General features: G+C 43.3%; 1 protein-coding gene across 4 annotated transcripts in view; it reads right to left on the reverse strand.

Annotated features, from left to right (window-relative positions):
* Positions 1–299: 299 nt before the first annotated feature.
* Positions 300–19,206, reverse strand: part of ets1 (v-ets avian erythroblastosis virus E26 oncogene homolog 1) — a 32,458-nt gene continuing 13,551 nt past the window's right edge. For 2 of the 4 annotated variants that reach the window (XM_044032080.1, XM_044032082.1), the window contains 7 exons: positions 8,654–8,773; positions 7,754–7,954; positions 7,431–7,508; positions 6,864–7,109; positions 5,372–5,632; positions 1,243–1,361; positions 300–950 (listed from right to left, as the gene is read on the reverse strand). In XM_044032080.1, coding sequence (XP_043888015.1) covers positions 735–950; positions 1,243–1,361; positions 5,372–5,632; positions 6,864–7,109; positions 7,431–7,508; positions 7,754–7,954; positions 8,654–8,773 — 1,241 coding nt within the window. In that variant the 3' untranslated portion in view covers positions 300–734. Of the gene's footprint in view, positions 951–1,242; positions 1,362–5,371; positions 5,633–6,863; positions 7,110–7,430; positions 7,509–7,753; positions 7,955–8,653; positions 8,774–18,797; positions 19,132–19,206 lie in introns of those variants that run through there. The other 2 variants (XM_044032083.1, XM_044032081.1) reach the window with 2 other exon arrangements.

Genomic DNA, 19,206 nt, shown 5'->3' on the forward strand with positions numbered 1-19,206 from the left:
CCCCCGCTGACCACATGAGAAGGATCTTTCCAAACGTACGCCTGGCGTGTAGGTCTACATTGGCCGTTCTCAAAATTCTGTCATATAATACTGGCACAAGCATGAGCTCCTTTGACAAAAACAAAACAAACTTTAAACAATACTTTTTTGGTCCAAGCTGAAAACTCTCCTTACTAAAGAGAACAGTGAACAATACCATCATTCTAAATATGACTCTTTCTTTTTTTTTTGGCAACTACCTTCTAGTTGTAACTTTGCACTTGCTCTTTGTTTTTAACCAAATGATAAAATGTGCCCCGTGTTCTATCAGAACCAAGACGGTCCGTTTTGGTCCTCTTGTCTCTTCACTGTGCTACTTAAGCAGAATGGAACCTCAACTTTACCCGACAGCACTCCATTTGCCTTGAGCTGCTAAATAATACCGGTATATATACACACACACACACACCACACACACACACACCACACATACCCACGCTCACACACATACACACACATTTTGAATGCAACAGAGTATGAACACAGGCTTTTTGGGCTGTGCCTTCCTTTTTGAAACACGGTCTAAGAGACAAGAGCTCGAAGTTGACAGAGACCATAGTTAAGTCATTAAAAACATTTTGGTCCCAAAAAAAAAATGGTTTACCAAAGCTATAAAACAGTTAAGACCACTTTATGAGCCTCAGTCCGTGTGGCTCCTCAATGTCTGTCTTCACTTGCTTTTCCAACCTTCACCTTCACTCGTCCGTATCAGGCTTTACGTCCAACATTGCATGCAGCTCCTCAGGTGTGTACCCCAGCAGGCTTTTTAAGTCACAGACAAAGCGGTAAACGTATCGTTTCCCCGATGTCTTGTGGATGATGTTCTTGTCGTAGTAGTAGCGCAGGCCACGGCTCAGCTTCTCATAGTTCATTTTGGGCTTGTTTTTCCTCTTGCCCCACCTCCGGGCAACCTAAAACAATACAAGAGACGAGCTGGTCAAGATGTGACACAGACAGTTGGACAGACGTGCAGTCATTTGATGCAGTTTCAATTTGGTGTAATTACATTCACATTCAAAAGCAGACCTATTGGGGTTTTTTTGTTTTTGTGTTATCGAGTCACTTTGAAGTGATTCACTACTGATAACACAGTCATCGCCAATAGAGCCAAACGAAAAGAAAGAAGACGTCTTGTTCATCTGGTTCTCTGCTCAGGACCTCCCAGCACGTGTGCCAGAGGCCAGCAGTGTCACGACCCCTCACCTCATCAGGGTCAGAGAGCTTGAACTCCCAGCCGTCGCCTGTCCAGCTGATGAAGGACTGGCAAGACTTGTCGGTCAGCAGCTCCAGAAGAAACTGCCACAGCTGGATGGGGCCACTGCCTGCAGAACAGATGGGGGGGGATTAATTAGCAAAGTGTGATCACAGAACAAAGATATCAAACACCAGGCTCAGGACACAGTGTTTGACATAGAGCAACTACTTTGCATCTACTGCAACAACGATAGTAAAACACATACTTAGATAAGGTGCAATTATTTGTGTAAAATCTACATACAGAAAAACAAAACTATAATCAAATGCAATTAGGTGAAAAAGGACTAATCCATTCTTCTGCTATCTATAAAAGTATTAACCTTTAACAACTAAGCCTCTAAGTGTCCATGTGGATTCATTTATTTTTTGCTTATTTTAATCATAAAAGGGCCAGAAAATGTCCCATGAGTAAGTGCTTTTAGAATAACTTTCCATATCTAGCAGCTAATGATAACTGACTGCATGTTAAAAATGGTGTATTAACAGTTTAAAGTGAAGAAAAACTAAAAGATTTATTGAAAAAAAACAAAACACTGTAGTTGTACACAAACACCAGATTTTGCATATTAAATTTGAAATTTGAACAGCATAAAAATATTAAAAATAACATTTGTTCGATGGTATTGTCAATGTCCAAAAACAGGCCAAAAAAATGGAAACTTATGTACAGGCGTTTTCTCTCCTCTCTGGTGACAAAGACGCTGAATCGTCGGTTTCCTGCAACAGCGCGAGTGAAATTACCGTAATAACCATACGTGGCTTTGACATGCAACTTAATCCGCTTTCAGAAACCGCTCCGATAGCACAAGCCGCTGCATATTTACGGTAATGCAAAGTGCGTTTGTGCAAAAGTGTCATCTGTGATAAGCTCAGTGTTAAAGGGTTAAATATTCATGTTTTATTCACTGATGTCAAAGAGAGGAAAAGTAAACCTTCTGATCTGGGTCAGACTGAAGTAGACCAATGCAACCAAAAGTCCTCTTTCATACAACAGTCCCATTCATCATCTATTCCCTTGTCCGCCAGTTGCAGTATGTGAATCAAGAGCCAGAGTTCCACACCGGTGAAATCACTAGTTTAAAATAAGGCTGCCTACAGCAACATATCTCCCGGACTTGAACACAGAACAGTGTGTGAGAAAGAGAAAAAAGTTGCTAAGTCATCTGTAATGTTAGACTGGAAGGATTTCTTTTTTCATGAATACAGAGAAACATAAAAATCTGGCAAAACACAGCTTCAGCTTTTGTTTTAACAACGGCGTATTACATAGAATGGAAAAAGAGGAAAGCAGAACAAAAACAACCGAACGCAACAGGTCGGGTTTTTTTGTGTGTCTGTACTAGATTCACAGAACTGCACTTTGATCTTGTGGTTTTTCTGCATATACACGAACCCACCCACTTTTGAGGCTCGCATGTTGAAATCACACCTGCCTTTGCAGCAAAATTGAAGCTACGCAAAAGTTAGCTCTCTCTTCTGTGTCTCCGTTTCAGGGAAACAGACACGTGGGCATAACACACTTGAAATGGCATTTCAGAGGCCTCTTAGCTCCTGCGAGGACCGGGGAAGGTACATGACAACAGCCACTCCAACCTTGGAAAATAAGTGGCTCTGCAACACTGGGTCTCATTCAGGCCGAGTTTTAACTTGCATTCCAAAAGTCTGCTACTGTAACAGCAAGCCCACATAAAGGTAATACAGTGCCCGTTTACCAGCCCCCTGTGCTCTCATGCCAGAATGTAGGCGACCCTTTGACAAAAAAGAACAGGGAAAAAAGAAGTTTCCAAAAATATGTTTCAATGCTCTATGCACAATGGGGCTCATTGAAAAGGCATCGAGTGTGGCAAAAAGGGGCTGAGTAGTCTGGGTTTCACATTCACAGCAGTGTTAAGTGTTTGACCCATGGTGCACTAAATGAGTGTTGGGCATATGTCGTCAAAAACAAGATGGGTTGAGACGGGCCCCGCATTTAGATTGGTGGAACAAACTTTTAACTACTTTTAATGAATACAGAGAAACGTATCATCGGCGTTGACGCCAATGTTACATTCGAGGCCAACTATTTGCATATTTGTATTTGCGAGACAGACCGAAAAAAAGGAGTGAGACAGCAAAGCATCACGATACAGACAGTTTAACTTGATAATACTCGAGACAGAGGTGCAAATCGCGAATTGTCACAGGAAACCACAGGGATGACAAGAGGAGCTCCACTTATCTCTCAGCAGCCTTATCGGGCTGCCAAGTGGCACCTGTCACACCGTGACTGAGACAGGAAGCCGAGCTGAGTTAGCTGTCAAGCTGTCATAAACATCAATTTTATAAATGCATGTATACATTTTTATTATTATTATTATTATGATAATAATCATTTTGAGGGGAAGGTCTCTCACTCACAGTCTTTTGCTTCCATAAGCATCCCCACATATGTACATGGACACACATTGACATATAAAAAAGGCTTCTATGTTTTAAGAATTATGCTCTAATTACACTGCATAACAACAGCTGGGATCCAATGCTACACATTTTCCTCTTTCAGGCGATGGCTTGTTTTAGCATTACCATTTTCCAGGATATAAATGCTCAGAGGAAGCCCATTCTCCCCAGTGAAAATACACTAAATGAGCCTGAGGACATTCATGAGGCTTTCATCCACGCTTTCTTAAAAACCGATACAGTAAATGGAGTCCGAGTTTGGTGATGCACACATAGTACAAAGGTAGAATAATAGGAGTCATATATCCTTGCACTGAGGGCACAGAGGCAGATCTGGTGACGTCGTGCATGAAGATGCAAGAATGTCTCTCACAAATCCACAACACTCGTCCGTGAGTCCCATTTAGAGTAACTCAACTCCTGCGTCATGTTTATTTTTAAGCGTTCACATTAGCTGCATTGGTACAGTACACTCTTCTATTAATGAATTTGGCTGCAGGGATCAACACACCCTCTAATGGTCACTAAAAAGGTTTTTAGGACTGCATCTGACGCGTCATTATTTGATTACACACATACACACATTATGACATATTTCCAGAACCATTACTAATGAATGATTCATTTTTTTTTCTGTACAAACTAAAATGAACATTCAGTCTATTGTGACCTTTTACCCGTTTCTGAAACACAGAGAGGTGATCAGTGTCTATAGCGCCACTGACACTGCTATCTTTGCCCAAATGCATATTTTGAACCGCAGTATTTGTAAGCAATTGTTATCAGGCAAATTTTCCCCACATATGTACTAATCTTAGTAAACTATTACTAGAAACAAGCACTAGCAACGACAGACGCTAAAATAGTGCACCAGAGAAGCATGTAGGTATCTGCACATCGCGTGGCACTTGGGAGACCACACACCAGCCAGCATGTATGAGTATGAAGATGCTTCATGAGATGCAGAGATAATTCTCCCTCTGCACTTGTGTGCAGGGGCAATCATAACTCGTGTGTTTTACCAGCATGGCTAGGGTGACCTAGAAAAGCTAGGCTGAGATGTGTGCCACAGATTACAAGGAAATACACAATAAGTGAAAACAGAACAAAAGTAGTGGCAAGAAAAAGATGAATGTGTAAATGAAACCAGCTAGGTTTCCTGTAATGTGCATGACATGTTTTTGTACATATTTATATATATAGATATATATATATACACAATACATAAAAACAGCAGTGCATTGGGGCTTCCTTACAACAAGTGTGTTACTGCTGCATTCAATTGTATGTCATATGGGAATGTGGAAGGAAATCTACATGTGAGAATACGTATGTCCACCCCAAAAAGTAATGCTTTTCATTTTTTGTTGCATTGTGTGACTAGTAAGATTTGTAAAAGACAACATTTCCTGTAAAGTATTACAGTGTTAAGGTGCATGCTGGCTGATGCATAGGTTCCATCTAAATGGACCAGAGCTATGATGAGTGATGTCATTATTTACCCCGCACTTTTCCTGCTCTGACTTTTAAAAACACCCTCCGCTGTGAAGAAGATACATATAATGCTGCGGCACTTATCGAGGTAGGACGCTACACAAAATGATACCGTGCCAACGGTGACATTGAGGCGTCTTACCTGTGTATCCTGCCAGTGCCGCTGCTGGGATGACGGGTTTATCCTTGCTGAGGTCTGAGCGCTCCCTCACATAGTCTTTGAAGGTGCCCTTGGGCTTGTGGCCGTGCAAGGCAGCGGGGTAGTCTTCCGAGTCGAAGCTGTCATAGGAAGGCACCCGCTGCAGGCTGCTGAACGAGGACTGGCTGCTCCACGACTGGGTCAGTCGGTCACAGCTCTCAAAGCTCTCGATGCTCTCGAACGAGTCCTGGCCACCGAGTTTACCTGAAGAGAGAAGGATGAGCGGAAATGGTGTTACAAGAAAGTCAACTTAAAATTGATTTTTGAAACATACCACACGTTAAAATATCTTTCTCAAAAAAAAAAAAAACAATTAAGTGCATAAGTATGTAAAATTGTTATGTATGGACGTGACATAAACAAGATTTCAGGAGTTCATATATTCAATTTACATTCTTTCTCAGTCGGCCTTATTTTTCTTCTCCTCTGCAGTGCCACATCGCTCCATTTCACACCTCATTTGACTCGTACAGCCACTATTAGAGTTTGATTTTAAATGTAAGACAGTCACACAAATTGCCTTGCTATTTTTGGCCTGGGGAAAGATACGAGGAGTCTTTCAATGGTGAGTCATTAACAAATGACAGATAAAGCAGCGCTGCAATCGAAGCCACATGTGGATATCAATTGTGCTACAAAATACTTTCCCACGTTGGAAGAGCGTAACGCCAACACTTGGTATGTGTGATGCATGAGGACTGGACCTCATACCTTGCAGGCAAATGCTTAAAGCACCATATGGGGGCTTGTATAATGCACTTGGCACATGCTATTCATTTATACAGCTGGGGGATTTGTGGAAAGAAAACCCTAGCTTTGTGACTATAAATGTACACCATGATCCTAATTCCTTTGTATACTATCAGCGGATGAGAAGACAAGCCTGTGCATTCAGAAAGTTTCATGAGAAAAGTCCACACTTGCTCACTGAGGATGACACCTCCATCGTCTTACCGAGAACCTTAAAGTTGAGTCAAGAAAAAGAGGCCAACGAAAAAAAAAAAAATCTTGAAGGTTACACCACTTAAGCTGTTTTACATAAAGGAACACGTTGTGGCTTTGGTTCATGCATCACTCTGACAAAAACAATACTCTTTTCTTTTTTTCCAGACCCAGACAAGAGTGCATGAGGCGGGTTTGCTTGAACCACAAACCAACCAGAGGGCCTGCTTTTCTTCTCATCTAATAAATACGCACCGATGTGGCATGACACGATTCTGGTAGCGCCGGCTCAGTAACACGCACATACACACCCACAGCAGCGCTTCGTACCTACATGCTCTCGCGAAAACACGTAGCACATAATGTGAACAGATGTCACCCAACGCTCACACTGATGAGTGAAACATGCATGCAGCGATTCCTTCCAGACTAATCCTGCATCATCCTATCAACTCATAAATACGCTCTTCTTATCTAGTCCATGATTGCTCACCTCTGCTGAGGCGTCCCACACACATGTTGTCAGGGGATACCACCTCCTGCTTGACAGAAAAGTAGTCCACCTGCAGCGGATTGAGGGGTGTGTCCCGTAGGATGACAGCAGGGTATTCACTCTCATACTTGAGCGTCAGCAATTCCTCGGAGCTGATGGGATGAAGTGTCTGGTAGGACTCTGTGATGAAGCCGGGCTCTGAGTATTCAGAAGGAGGGACACACTGAGCATGCTCAACACCGTAGCCTGAAGACATGAAATGCAGATAGAAAGCAAGGAGCGGAACAGAGGAGGAAAAGATCAAACTCAGAATAGAGCACTTGTTATCCCTCCTGTGCTGAACTGCTGCCCAAATGCCGAGTGTGTGAATGGTCCATTAAACAGGACCTTGAGTGAGTCACAGGGATTTTGGAAATTCTTAGACGAAACTAAACTTAACTCTGCTTTTTTTTTTCCCCCCACTATTAATGTATGATTTTAATATTAACATTCATATTTTAGTCATGTAGCATCTTGTGCTTTTACAGAATGATTAACAATGAGTGTGTGAGTGAGTACAGTACTTACTGCCAAAGTAGTCTGAGGTATAACGGGATTCCTGGAAGTTGGAGGTCAATCCATTGATGGGATAATGCTTTGTATCCTCTTCATGAAAAATAGATAGAGAGCGTCAGTGACCTCGCCATTGATTTGATGTATCATGTAACTGCATCCAGCATTATCAAAAATTAATGACCTGAGCTAAACTGTTTCTTCCTGTTTGGCTCCCGTATAGCAAATACCAACAGTTACATCACTGCATTTGGTGAATGAGTCCCACAGACATACCACAAATAAAGTAAACACTCAGTAAATGAACTTGTCTACCGGGGACGACAGTCTGACTTTACCTTTTTGAAGCATTTCTAAATGTTCCCAAAGGATGTCACCCACAAAGTCAGGCGCTAAGTCGAGGAAGCGCTCCTTCCCCATCGCACACAAGGTGGCTCCGTTAATGCAGAATTTGTCAAAGTCAACGTTCTTCAGACTGAACTCGTTCACAGTCCACGTAAGCCACTCAGCCACATGGTTTTCTGTCCACTGTCTGGGATCTAAAAAGGATTCAAACAAACATATATGATTATTATTTGTAGATTTGGTTGTTATTGACTTCAAGTGGGCGCATGAGCATACGACGAGAAGAGATGAATATACTTGCAAATGTATTCAAACATTCACCTTCATGTGTGACTGACGTGTGAATGTCTATGCAGATTTACAGTAGCTTTCACTTTTCTATTCTGGTGCGCTGAAGTGCAACTTACGCACTGCGTTAAGTTCTGTTTTCACTGTGACAAAAACTCCAATGTTTGGTTTTACCTTTGTGGCAAATATATCTACCAACAGCAAACAGGGAGGCAGCAGTGGATGTAAATAGCAGTGATAATGACAAAGCAGAACCATAGTCTGCAGATATAGTGCAATTACACAGAAGGACACTGAAACCCCTGCTGCCTCTAAACAGCATGAAGAGACTCTGTACTCAGCCGAGACCTAAGTAACTAATACCGTTTTTCTCTGTCTTTATTCTTTGAAACATGTGGACTGATGGTTTTCAGTGAATCCCTCTAAAGGACACCTTAACTGGATGATCTGGAGCAGATAATGACATAAAAGCCTCTAATACATGTGACACATTGAGGTGCGTTTGAAGGTTCATGCTTTCACCATTAACATTTGATCATTTAATCAATTTCCACAATGCAAATGTGAACGCACTTATGACAATTACAAGCAGCTCACCGCCTTACCTTTGGGAATACCCAGCCGCTGCTGTTCCTTAGTGAAACCACTGAAGGTGGCCTTCAGAGCCTGGGACATCATCTCTTTACTTCCCGGTGTTAGTAGCGGGACATCGCCGCACTCTGGATCTACAAATCATGAAGCAAATGCATGTATGTTATGATTTTGAGCAGTATCAGTGTCTATTTTATTGACAAATGCAAATATTAACATAGTATGCTATGAGTCAATTATGATTGCCTACCCAAGCTACAACAAAGCACACTGTGTTATGTTGCATGCCAATAAAGCTTACTAAAAACTGACAGGAGAGAGAAAGACGGTGAGAAAGAGAGACTTGTGAATGTGGTCAGTCACCTCTTTATAGACACACACACACACCCACACATATATACAGTCAACATGGTCACATTTGACCATAATTAACAACCCAAGTCGACAACTGCCTCTTCTCCAAACACAGACACTGTCACCATATCACACCCACCCTATTTAAACAAGAGCTGTCACTCAATACAATGCCATTTGCAAATCAGCACAGTGTAATTAGCTATTTTAGCCCACAAATCAATAGTGAAATTGCTAGATAAAAAAACTAAATAAATAAAATACAACAAACACTAATCTCTTAGCTGCAAATCCTGGGTGACAGAGCATCTCAAGTTGCCTATCAGGGACACCATGACCCCTGCTGGCCCTCCACCCATGTTGCCCCCACACAGTAGGCCCACTGTCATCGCACCAAGCATGGGGTCAAACATTCTGAAAGGTCAAGGGTCGAGGGATGAGGTGATGATGTCACTGTAGCTGCTGGCGGGTGGTTAGGAGAACTGGCGGGTGGGCTGTCTCGAGGGTCTCAGCCACACACTGGGCTTAGTGTTCTCTCCTTACAGCCAGTGGGCACCCAGTGGGGAACAGAGCTCCCTTTGATGGCTTTAAACAGCGCCTGATGACTCGCACTCATCCAATTAGATAGACCAGACTGCAGAAGTGTGGGCTAAAGGGGGCAAAAAACCATAGACATGATGGAAGGAAAAAGGGGAAAGACCCCCGGGACACTAACACTAGAATAGACTGCTAAAAACTAACTGGGCCAAGACTCAGCTCAAATCACTTGTAAAAGACATAAAGGGGTCTATACAGATCCAATTAACTTCATGTAGTTCATTCATTTGATCTATAAAGCACCCACACTTTTTTTCCAAAACAAAGGCCCACATATAGAACATCATGATCTGTTTGAAACTGCAGTATGATGTAATAGCACTATTTAATCTGATCAACTCTGGGGGGGAGGGGGTTTTCAACAGAACACTAAAGAACATATTGGTGCTTCAACAGGTTTAATTGCACATCAGAGGTTGAATCATGCTTCTATTGATGAAGTAATTGTTTCCATCTCATTTGCACATCGGTTGAAATAGTTACAAACGAGAAAACGAAAAAAAGAAAAAGAAATTTGACTTGAAGAAAACTTGTGTCACTCCCCTCACAGAAACACCATTTGCCAAACCCAGATGTTCTGGCATCTCCACTGGCTGGTGGTTTTATCTGCCTGCAGTACACCAGAGCAACAAACAGTTCATGCTTGTTTTCACCACTTGCTGACGCCTTGACCTCATCTGGAATGCACAGCAGCTGTCGCTTCTTTGCCCATGTAACCAATGTCTGTCTGGCCACTCTTAAAATTAGGTCTCCAACTTTCTTGTTTCTGTCTTTGGCTCTAAAGAAAGAAGCCTTGCAAGTCATGCGAGACACAGAACAGGCGAGCTCTTTGCCTCGACATGTGATTCAATTAGGGCTGTAATAATATATTTGTATCTGTTCGACTGGTGAACAAGCAGAAAGATATCCATTCTAGTCACAAGCAAAGCAGAGGAGCTGAGAATAAACACTGTTTTACGGTCTCACAAAAGACCCCAGTTAAACTACTGTCAGTTGCAGCCGGCACATCAAAATTAACCGTGCACCTTCACATTAAAATAAGACCTGAGCGAGTTGTTGTTAGGCAGAATGTGCTCCTGACAGCAGAACTGTCTGGGCCTCCACTGAGCTCATTTTTCTTTCAAGTAGTCTTGGTAGTGCAAAAACGAGTGTGTTGCAAACGGCTGCAAACTGAGATGGAACCGGGGTTGAGACAGTCTGCACTTTGATGTGAAAAAAAGGCAAAATGTGGCAGTTTATTTAAGCTGGATCGAGTGGAGGTTGTCTGCACTTTCGAACCATTTACGCCTCTCTGCCTCCCCATTGCTTTTATCAACGCAGCCCCAGTCTGTACTTGCCCACACAGACTTGAACCCACTTTAGCACTAAATCCTCCATCAAAGACACTCAACACCATCTCGCATGACAACTACCATTAGGCATGCGAAAGAGAGAAATATGTGAACCATGATTATAGAGCAAAATAAAGCGGGAACTGCAATTTGGGTGATTTCTTTTGTTTTCATTTTGAATTACTTGTTTAAAACGTTAAAAAACTGAGTTTGAAGTGGGACGTTTGTTGACTGCCTTACAGCAATTCAAAGCATAACACATGTCTCCTACACTCAGACTGTTAGGTGTCAGTACAATTGCACTTTTAACCAAACTTTTTATAGGACATGCATGTACACTGCATTGCTGTAATTCTTTTTAAACAAAATGCAAAGCTGCGGATACATCGACACTGGCGGCACACATGAGACTTAAGAGTGCAGTGATAGCAGAGCAGTCTCTGTGGTGAATGACCCATATGAAAGTTGTCTGCGGCAGAGCTAATGCACAGTGCGCATCCATTAGTAAGAGAGGCCAGCTTGAATCGAGACGATCTCTAGTAAATGATGAAGTCCTGATAGGATTTCAATGCCAATGAGTCCCATTAGATACAGAATGGTCAGTACATACTGAGAGTTAGAGCATCCACAAGTCATCACTTTCCACATTAGACAGTGTGGGTCTGTCCGCAAAATGAGTCCCATCCACTTAGCTCCCAAAATGTGGGAGTGGGTGTAAATCACAGGCAACATTATGGCATTCACATTTCACGAACAAGAGAGAGTAAAACGAGCTTGTGCAGGGCAGAGTCTGAAATACAACCAACTTCTTCTAATGACGCCAAGCAAATATGTCCATGTATTCCGAGAGAGGGAGACTGATGTTTAGTCTGGATGTAAATGTACAGTAAGGGTATTGATTAGCCACTCCGCCCCTGCCATGATTAATCGATGGTCTGCTGAGTGCAATGGTGATATTTCTCCCAGGGATTCTCTCCGACAGACTGCGCGCACCATAACTGCCCAGCCCTTATCACCAAGCCCCAACTCCAACCGTAGACTGAGGTTCTCTTTGGCACCTTGGGCTGTTAAACCAACCCACACATACACACACATGAACTAAATTAGTAGTTTCCTTTGCCTGTGCGCCAGAGCGTGGGTGTGAAATTGGGATTTTTGTGGTTTATGGAGATAGAAAAGGCATGGATGGGCAGGGCAGGACCAGGGGACGACAGAAAGGGAGCATCATGGGTGGGTGAGGGGTGACAATGAACACACGGAAGGAGGGATGGGTGGGTGGCTGGGTATTTGAGTGAGTCACCGCTCTGTAATATGAGCCCATCACAGGACAAGAGAACCGGGGGTGGGCACAGAGGGAGAGAGAGAGAGAGAGAGAGAAAAAAGAGAGAGAGACAGATGAATGAATGGGAGGTCTCATAAAGCTCCCGCTCTTCTCCTTGTCTCTGGAGTGACATCACAGTGGGATCAGTGCCATCTCCCAGCCTTTGGCGGAGACTCGATTCATTCATAAACCCTGGACTGCTGCCTCCACTCAAAATGATGCAATGATACAAACACAGCAGGCAACCAGACCCGTCCAATAAGGGACAATATACCTTCTATCATGCAGCTCAGCTATAAATAGCCATACAGAGTATATCTAATGAGTGGATGTTTGTTGGTGAAAAAAGAAGATATCATCCAAGAGACTATTCAAAGCTGAGCTTTCCACGTGTGTTAATCTGAAGTCGAGTATATAGATTGTTTTCTTGTTTTTTGTTTTCAACGTGAATAAGAAAAAGAACAATTTCCTGCTACTGAGTTGCCACTTCCTGTGTAATGTGAGGTGAGTTGTGGGTTCAGGGGGAGGTTAAACACTTGTTAGACCCCTGAGGTCTCATACCCTTCTCAAGATGCTCACAGGTACATATCAGCACCATTATGGCAAGGTGCAGGGGAAATGATCTTGGCTACTTGTCAGAGGTTTATAATCAGCTCTTCAAGTCAGGCCGGTCCAGAGGTGACAGTGGTCTCTGAGAGAGCCTTTGATGGAGATCTGTATCTTGATCTCTGGTCTGAGAACTCGGGGTCATAAACCCAACCAACAAGAAGGAGGCCCATTCAATGCAACGGGGTGATAAAGTGGTGGCTAAGGGTTGCCGTGGAGCAAGAGGAGGAGGACAGGGTGGCAGTCTGTTTTTGAGAGGGCTGCTTGTTCGACCAGCTGCCCCACTGTTTAGCTTCCAGTCTCAGTGCCAAGGGCCAGGAATAGATGTGTAGGCATGGGTCAAGCCAGTGTGACAAGGCCGGTCCAGACATAGACCCAAGTCTGCTTCATTTAGGACAGTGTTAAACTAAAGAGATGCCACTCAAAACCAGGGCTATGAAAACCCTTTATTCTTTAGGCTTCTGGTGGTGTAAAACAGCTGTACAACTGCTGACACTGTCTTTGGCCATGAAACCAGAGTTGTCCAGGGGGCTCACTGCCACAGACACACCCGCTACTGAAGCAGACATTAAGTGAGACTAATACCCCACTGATGCCTCGTCGTCTTTTTTCTTCCCCCACCTCCATCGCTGAAATCATATTAGCTTATGACGTGAAAGTGCATTAACCCTACTGTTTATGCCAATGTCTCGGTGCTTGATATAACATTATTCAAGTTCGTTGTTATGTTCGTTGTTAGCTGTATGCACTTTCAAGGTGAAGTCAAGTAAATCTCGTTGTACAACTTGTATAATGACAATAAAGGCATTCTCTATTCTCTATTCTCTATTCTCTCTATTATGTCTGAGTTTGAAAAGATCCTGGGCCATTGCTGACAGTAGCTCAACACATTTTTATTAAAAGCTAGATGGAAATCTCCAGAGCAACGAGGGGAACAGAGACGAGGCATGATTTGGCGTCCTGTTGCTGATTTAACTACCCACATGTACACATTTTGTTACTCTGTGATCTTAAACTGTGCGAAACAGATCTTAGTTATGCCTTAAGTATTAAATGTTGAGCAACAGTATTGTATTTTTCACAACCCCACATTGCACAACCATCAAGTTCTCCATTACTTATTAAGGCAGAGAGACAAGACTGAGGGAAAAGTCTGACAGATCTCACACAACTGTTTTCCACGACCTCCGTATATGTTAAATATTTATAGCAAAAGCACTACTTACTGTGTTTTTCGTCCACTTATTCTACTGTACTTGTGTGAGCGCAGGTGCTAGCCTAGCTGTGTCCAGGCTAGCTGCCCTCCCAGGCTCCATCCCTGCTGTAAACAGACAGGGGATGCTCTGGGGGGACTGTTTAGGCATTAAACCAAACACACGACATATCTGACAAACAGTTTACTCTCTGAGTTGCATTTTTTCCACAAAACATGGTGCCTGCCCTATTTTAGTCCAAACTGATACATTCCACAACCAGGCTCTGTAAATCTGAATTGCATGGGATATCATACAATCAAAAACTAACACACATGGATGGCACGGTCTCTCTCACAGACATTCTTTGCATGCAACATGTATGTCCTTAAGTCTTGTTATGGATCTCATTATGCATTATACAGTATATAAGAGCTTATTACTGGTTTGAAGGCAAGCTATGGGCAACAGATGGAAACTTGACAAATAAAACCCTCCCACCCCCCAACCACAATGTTTTCATGTTGCGTGCCTTGCATTCCACCTCTGTTTTACAATCGCTAATGTGCTTCTCACAGCTTTCTTGTTTTCCTCTAATGTGACCAAAAATGACTTAGTGGTGTAAGTGGCAAAATGGTCTCAGATTAAGAGGTTGAATTGCCCTTCTATTTTAGGCTCAGTGCAGGCTGTATTGCTTATAGAGACGTAAAACATCAAACATCTGGCTGCGTCGCTCATCCTTTATCTTATTGAAGAAATGCTATTTTTCATGATGGTGTGAAAACACCTTGCTTCGGCTGACTGTTTTGATGAAAAGATTTTAAACCACAATTTGATATGGAAAGTTACAACTCAAGTGTTTCACAGTAAAAAAAAAAAAATACTTTCCAACACGTGTGCATGTCAACCCTTCACCCTCCCTCCCCCCGCTTGCTCTCTCTCCCTCCCTCCCTCGCACACACACACACACACACACACACAGTTTGTCACACAGAAACACAAGCACAGACAGGCAGTGACTCAGTCCACTCGAAGAATGACTGGACTTCAGGAGATATCTTGCCAATTCAGTGTGACTGGTCATGATGAAAGCAATGACCGTATGTTGTAAAAAAAAAAACCTACTCTGTGACTCAGTTACCTTTTGACTGTGCAGGCAACAAGCCCACATTCAAGAAAACAAACAGACCGTCTCTAACGAAGGCTTATGTGAAGCAAAATGATAATATTCCACAGATAACATTCATATTTCTGTATAAGAACACTGCCAAAGACGAGTCCTCGTCCTTTTTAGGACACGTGGGCCTACAGTAAGGCAACTTTTTTTTATTATTTTGAAAATGCTGATACAAGGGAGGTCAGACTAGACAGACAAAGATAAAGAATCCAGCTGTTTTCACCACATCGTCACCAGCGAGCAGCTTAACAACTTTCCTATGCCAGAACATGTGCCTCTCATTTGACTGCATCACCAAGGCCCAACTCATCATGAGCCCCACAGGGTCACACCTACACAACAAAGCCCACCGCCCACAAAAAAAACCCCCACACTTCTTTATCATTCCTTCTTTCAATAGACTAAACAATGTGTACATATTTGGTGCTGCTTCAGGTCTGATACACATGAAATCTGTGGCTGTGTCGCATTTGTTGTCCTGATTACAAAAACAGCACGCAATACTGACTCCAAAAACAGGTGGTGTGCAGCAAATGCAGACAAAGGGGAAAAACAAGGGGAGAAAATCTGGAACATAAACTGCACAAAAATGAGTGACATGGGCTCCATGTGGACAGCTGAACACCCATAGTGAAACAAATTCATCACCTTTCAGGACAGCGGACTGATTCTCAAAGCGACCCGAACTAGAAGAGGTTCGGTCTCAACTATAGGACACACAGCTCCTAAATGTAGACCCCTTAAAACAGAAACAGCAACAGAGCAAGAGCACAATAAACAGTTATAAAACACTCAGCCGAGATGTGTGGGCGGTTGAGGGCCCATTTTGGGGCAGAGTCAGGCCACTTAGGGTTCACAGTCAGACTGGTAGTGTAAGGGAGGGGAGAGGCCTGTGGTAGACAAAACCAGTAAGCGAGCCAAGCAGACGTGCAGTCGGACAGCCAGTAGTGGCGTGTGGTGAAGCAGGCGTCTAGTGCCATGACTCAGGGATTACAAGCAAGAAATGAATGGGGATGAGACAAAGTGCACTACCCAGGAACTCACTCTACACCACATCAAGGTGTCCTGAGAGAAACTCATGTGGCCAGCAGAAAAACATGAAATCAGAGAAGGAGAGGGAAAGAAGGGGAGGAGCACTGGAGGAGGAGCTATGTGGGTGAATGATTGAGTTGTCTGTTACAAAAAAAGCTCATAATACTTTATTTTACTGGCAAAGGAACATATTTTCCTTTGTTTTGGTTATTGGCTTTTTATGGAATGCAAGTATAATAAGAAGCTGGAGTTGACCAATTGCTTGATCTTACTACCATCACATTGACTCTAGTCTCTCCATCTGGCCATATGCTATTTGCTATTTAGCAGGCTGCAGTATTTAGTGCTAACACACCTCAGTGTATGACTAAGCTTTATAAGAAACGATTAAGGCGTGTTTTCATGAGGGAGGACCCACGCAATTTTATGTTTATATGGGCAACAAAGCGGATAACTGAAAGGAGGTATGAATGACACACAGGCTGAACTGAGGGATAATCTGTTTGATGTAACGCAGTAGCATAACTGAGCAGTGCAAGGAAGAAAGAGGAAAGAATGAGAGGATCATTGTGGAAGCTCACAGATATCCAATTCACGAGTATCCACCCAGTCTGTTGACAAGTCTGACCATCACAGGGAGGCCCATTGAGCAAGCTGGTATCTGTTCCTCTCTCACGGACATGGCGTGGTCAAACACGAACTAGTAACGTATGCGTGATCCACTGAACAGTCCACTGACTAATCACGTTTTGATTTGGCAAATCGTTGCCCTCAGTTTGACATGGCACACCTCAGATGAAAAGCTGTCCCTGTTTGTGCTGTTTGGCGCAATTCATCGACAGACCACATCAAGAAGAGGCTGGATCACCCAAACAGTGTTTGCACAGCTGCCAGCAAGCGATGCACACTCAAAGACAGATATATATTCCCTGCTCTACTGAAGGAGTGCTGACACAAACACAGGGAAGAGAAAGAACTGACGCTTATGTAACGCCCTCTGTTATGGTACAAGCCTCTCCACACTGTACCAACATGAGAAGTGCCATGGGAAGCCTCTCTGGGAATCTTTGGTATGGTATGGTGGCCTGTGTGTGCCTGCTCGCGTAGTATATGAGGTGGGTGTGGAGCAAGATCCCTGATAAGAGCTCTTGGCAGAAGCATCAATCATGCCATTTATAACAAACGACAGCATTTTGATCAGATAAAAAAAAAAAAAGGGAGCCTCTCCCTTAAGCTGCTTCTATGCCTCCATGCATGCCACCCAGCAGGGCATGCCCTCGGAAAAAAATTCCTGTCTGCCACTGAACCCTGACCTGAGGAGCACAGAAGGAACATAAAGACGGACGACTCAGTCAATCTGGAAAAGTATAGTAAATGATTGACGGGCCTCTTGAGCATTAAATCTAAACCACACAGCAATGACACTTTAATAAGCTGTAACATTCAATAAGACCTTCAGTAACACAAACCTACTTCATGCCTCTAATGTCACACTTCACACACACACACATGCTCTGTAATGGGTAAGTAATGCTGTCCCCCATCTTCAAAAAATGTCTCTGTGAAGCTGGCAGTTTTGTTATGGCTACATGATGCATACGATAATATTCTACCACGATCTGGGTTGCACTGAAGCAAGTGTGCTGCCTCAGGGACTGACTGCTACAACTCTGAACAGAGGAATGAAAGCCTGCTGGAACGTTAGAAGCCTTGTTTTGGAGGCACCCCTGACCCTGGCAGTGTGTGAGCACTCAAAAGAAACAACCTTCACTGGTGAGAGGGAGGACAGGCTTCAGGTATAAGATGACACTGGTTACACCTTCAGCACAAAAGGAAAACAAACACTATAGTAAGAGTAAGGTGGGCTGGACACCACTTGTGCCTGTTGGTAGATAATGCAGCATGTAAAGTATGCGGGTGTTTGGGGCAAATAAAAAGAAAAGGGTATCTTATTGTAACTTCGAAAAAGCTAGTTTAGAGAAAGAGTTATTAAGAGTGTCATTAACATGGTATGGTAACATAAAGTGGACATTTAAGTGTGCTTGTATGTGAGGAAAGATGTGCCAGTGTAAAGTTGTGAACTGCTCCTTGGCAGCCTCAGCTTGACCCGAATGCACCCATGTGAGTGTAAGCAGGAGCAAGCATTGCGAAATGGTTTTGCAAGATAGCGCTACGCTTTGGCAACTTTACTGCAGCTGTCAGCGCCTTTTATGTGATTTTGTGCGATGCGTATATGAGTATCTCTGCTCTGCAGGTACTGACAGTGAGCAAGAGGTGGTTACTGTGTTGAGTCACAGGCCCTTAGTGGGTCAAACACTCGCAATTAGTATCCAATTTCCATGATGCATCAGCACCGTTTGCTGCTTTACCAACAGATCCAGTGCCACTTGAGCTTCAAAAGCACAGGGGATTAGTTTTTTTTTTTTTTTTTAAAAAAGCTGCTTAATGCAAATCATCCAAACGTGCCACCATGTGTAACATGTGTGTTTGTAGAAGTGAGAAGTGAAACCACACAAAGTTTTAAAGCCCAACACAAACACAGCTTACAGTTGTGGGCTTCACTGTCTGTGCCCTGGACAACCCCTGGAGCAAGCCAAGTCTTGCAGGCTGCAGGGTCAGAGAGGCAAGCAGCCTCAGCACTGCAGATTCATCACCTCAGTCTGTCTCTCCTCTCCTCTGGAAAGTCACTCTCAACCACTGAGGAGAAGGGCAGATAGAGAAGAAAGGAGGGAAGACAGCAAGCAGCACTGCTTGTGTCCCATGCTGGCTAGGGAGAATGCCCCATCTTTACCCAGTATGGCTACTGAATATATGGGTCAGTGATGGGTGCTAAGGTGGGAGAGAGAGAGAGAGAGAGGGTGATAGGTCCCAGTGAGATGAGATGAAAAGAGAGAGAGAAAATATTTATGTGTGTGTGTGTGTGTGTGTACAGTACAGTAAACCTAGAGCCCATAAG

The sequence above is a fragment of the Solea senegalensis genome, linkage group LG8 (assembly GCF_019176455.1).
Source record: "Solea senegalensis isolate Sse05_10M linkage group LG8, IFAPA_SoseM_1, whole genome shotgun sequence".
Lineage (NCBI taxonomy): Eukaryota > Metazoa > Chordata > Actinopteri > Pleuronectiformes > Soleidae > Solea > Solea senegalensis.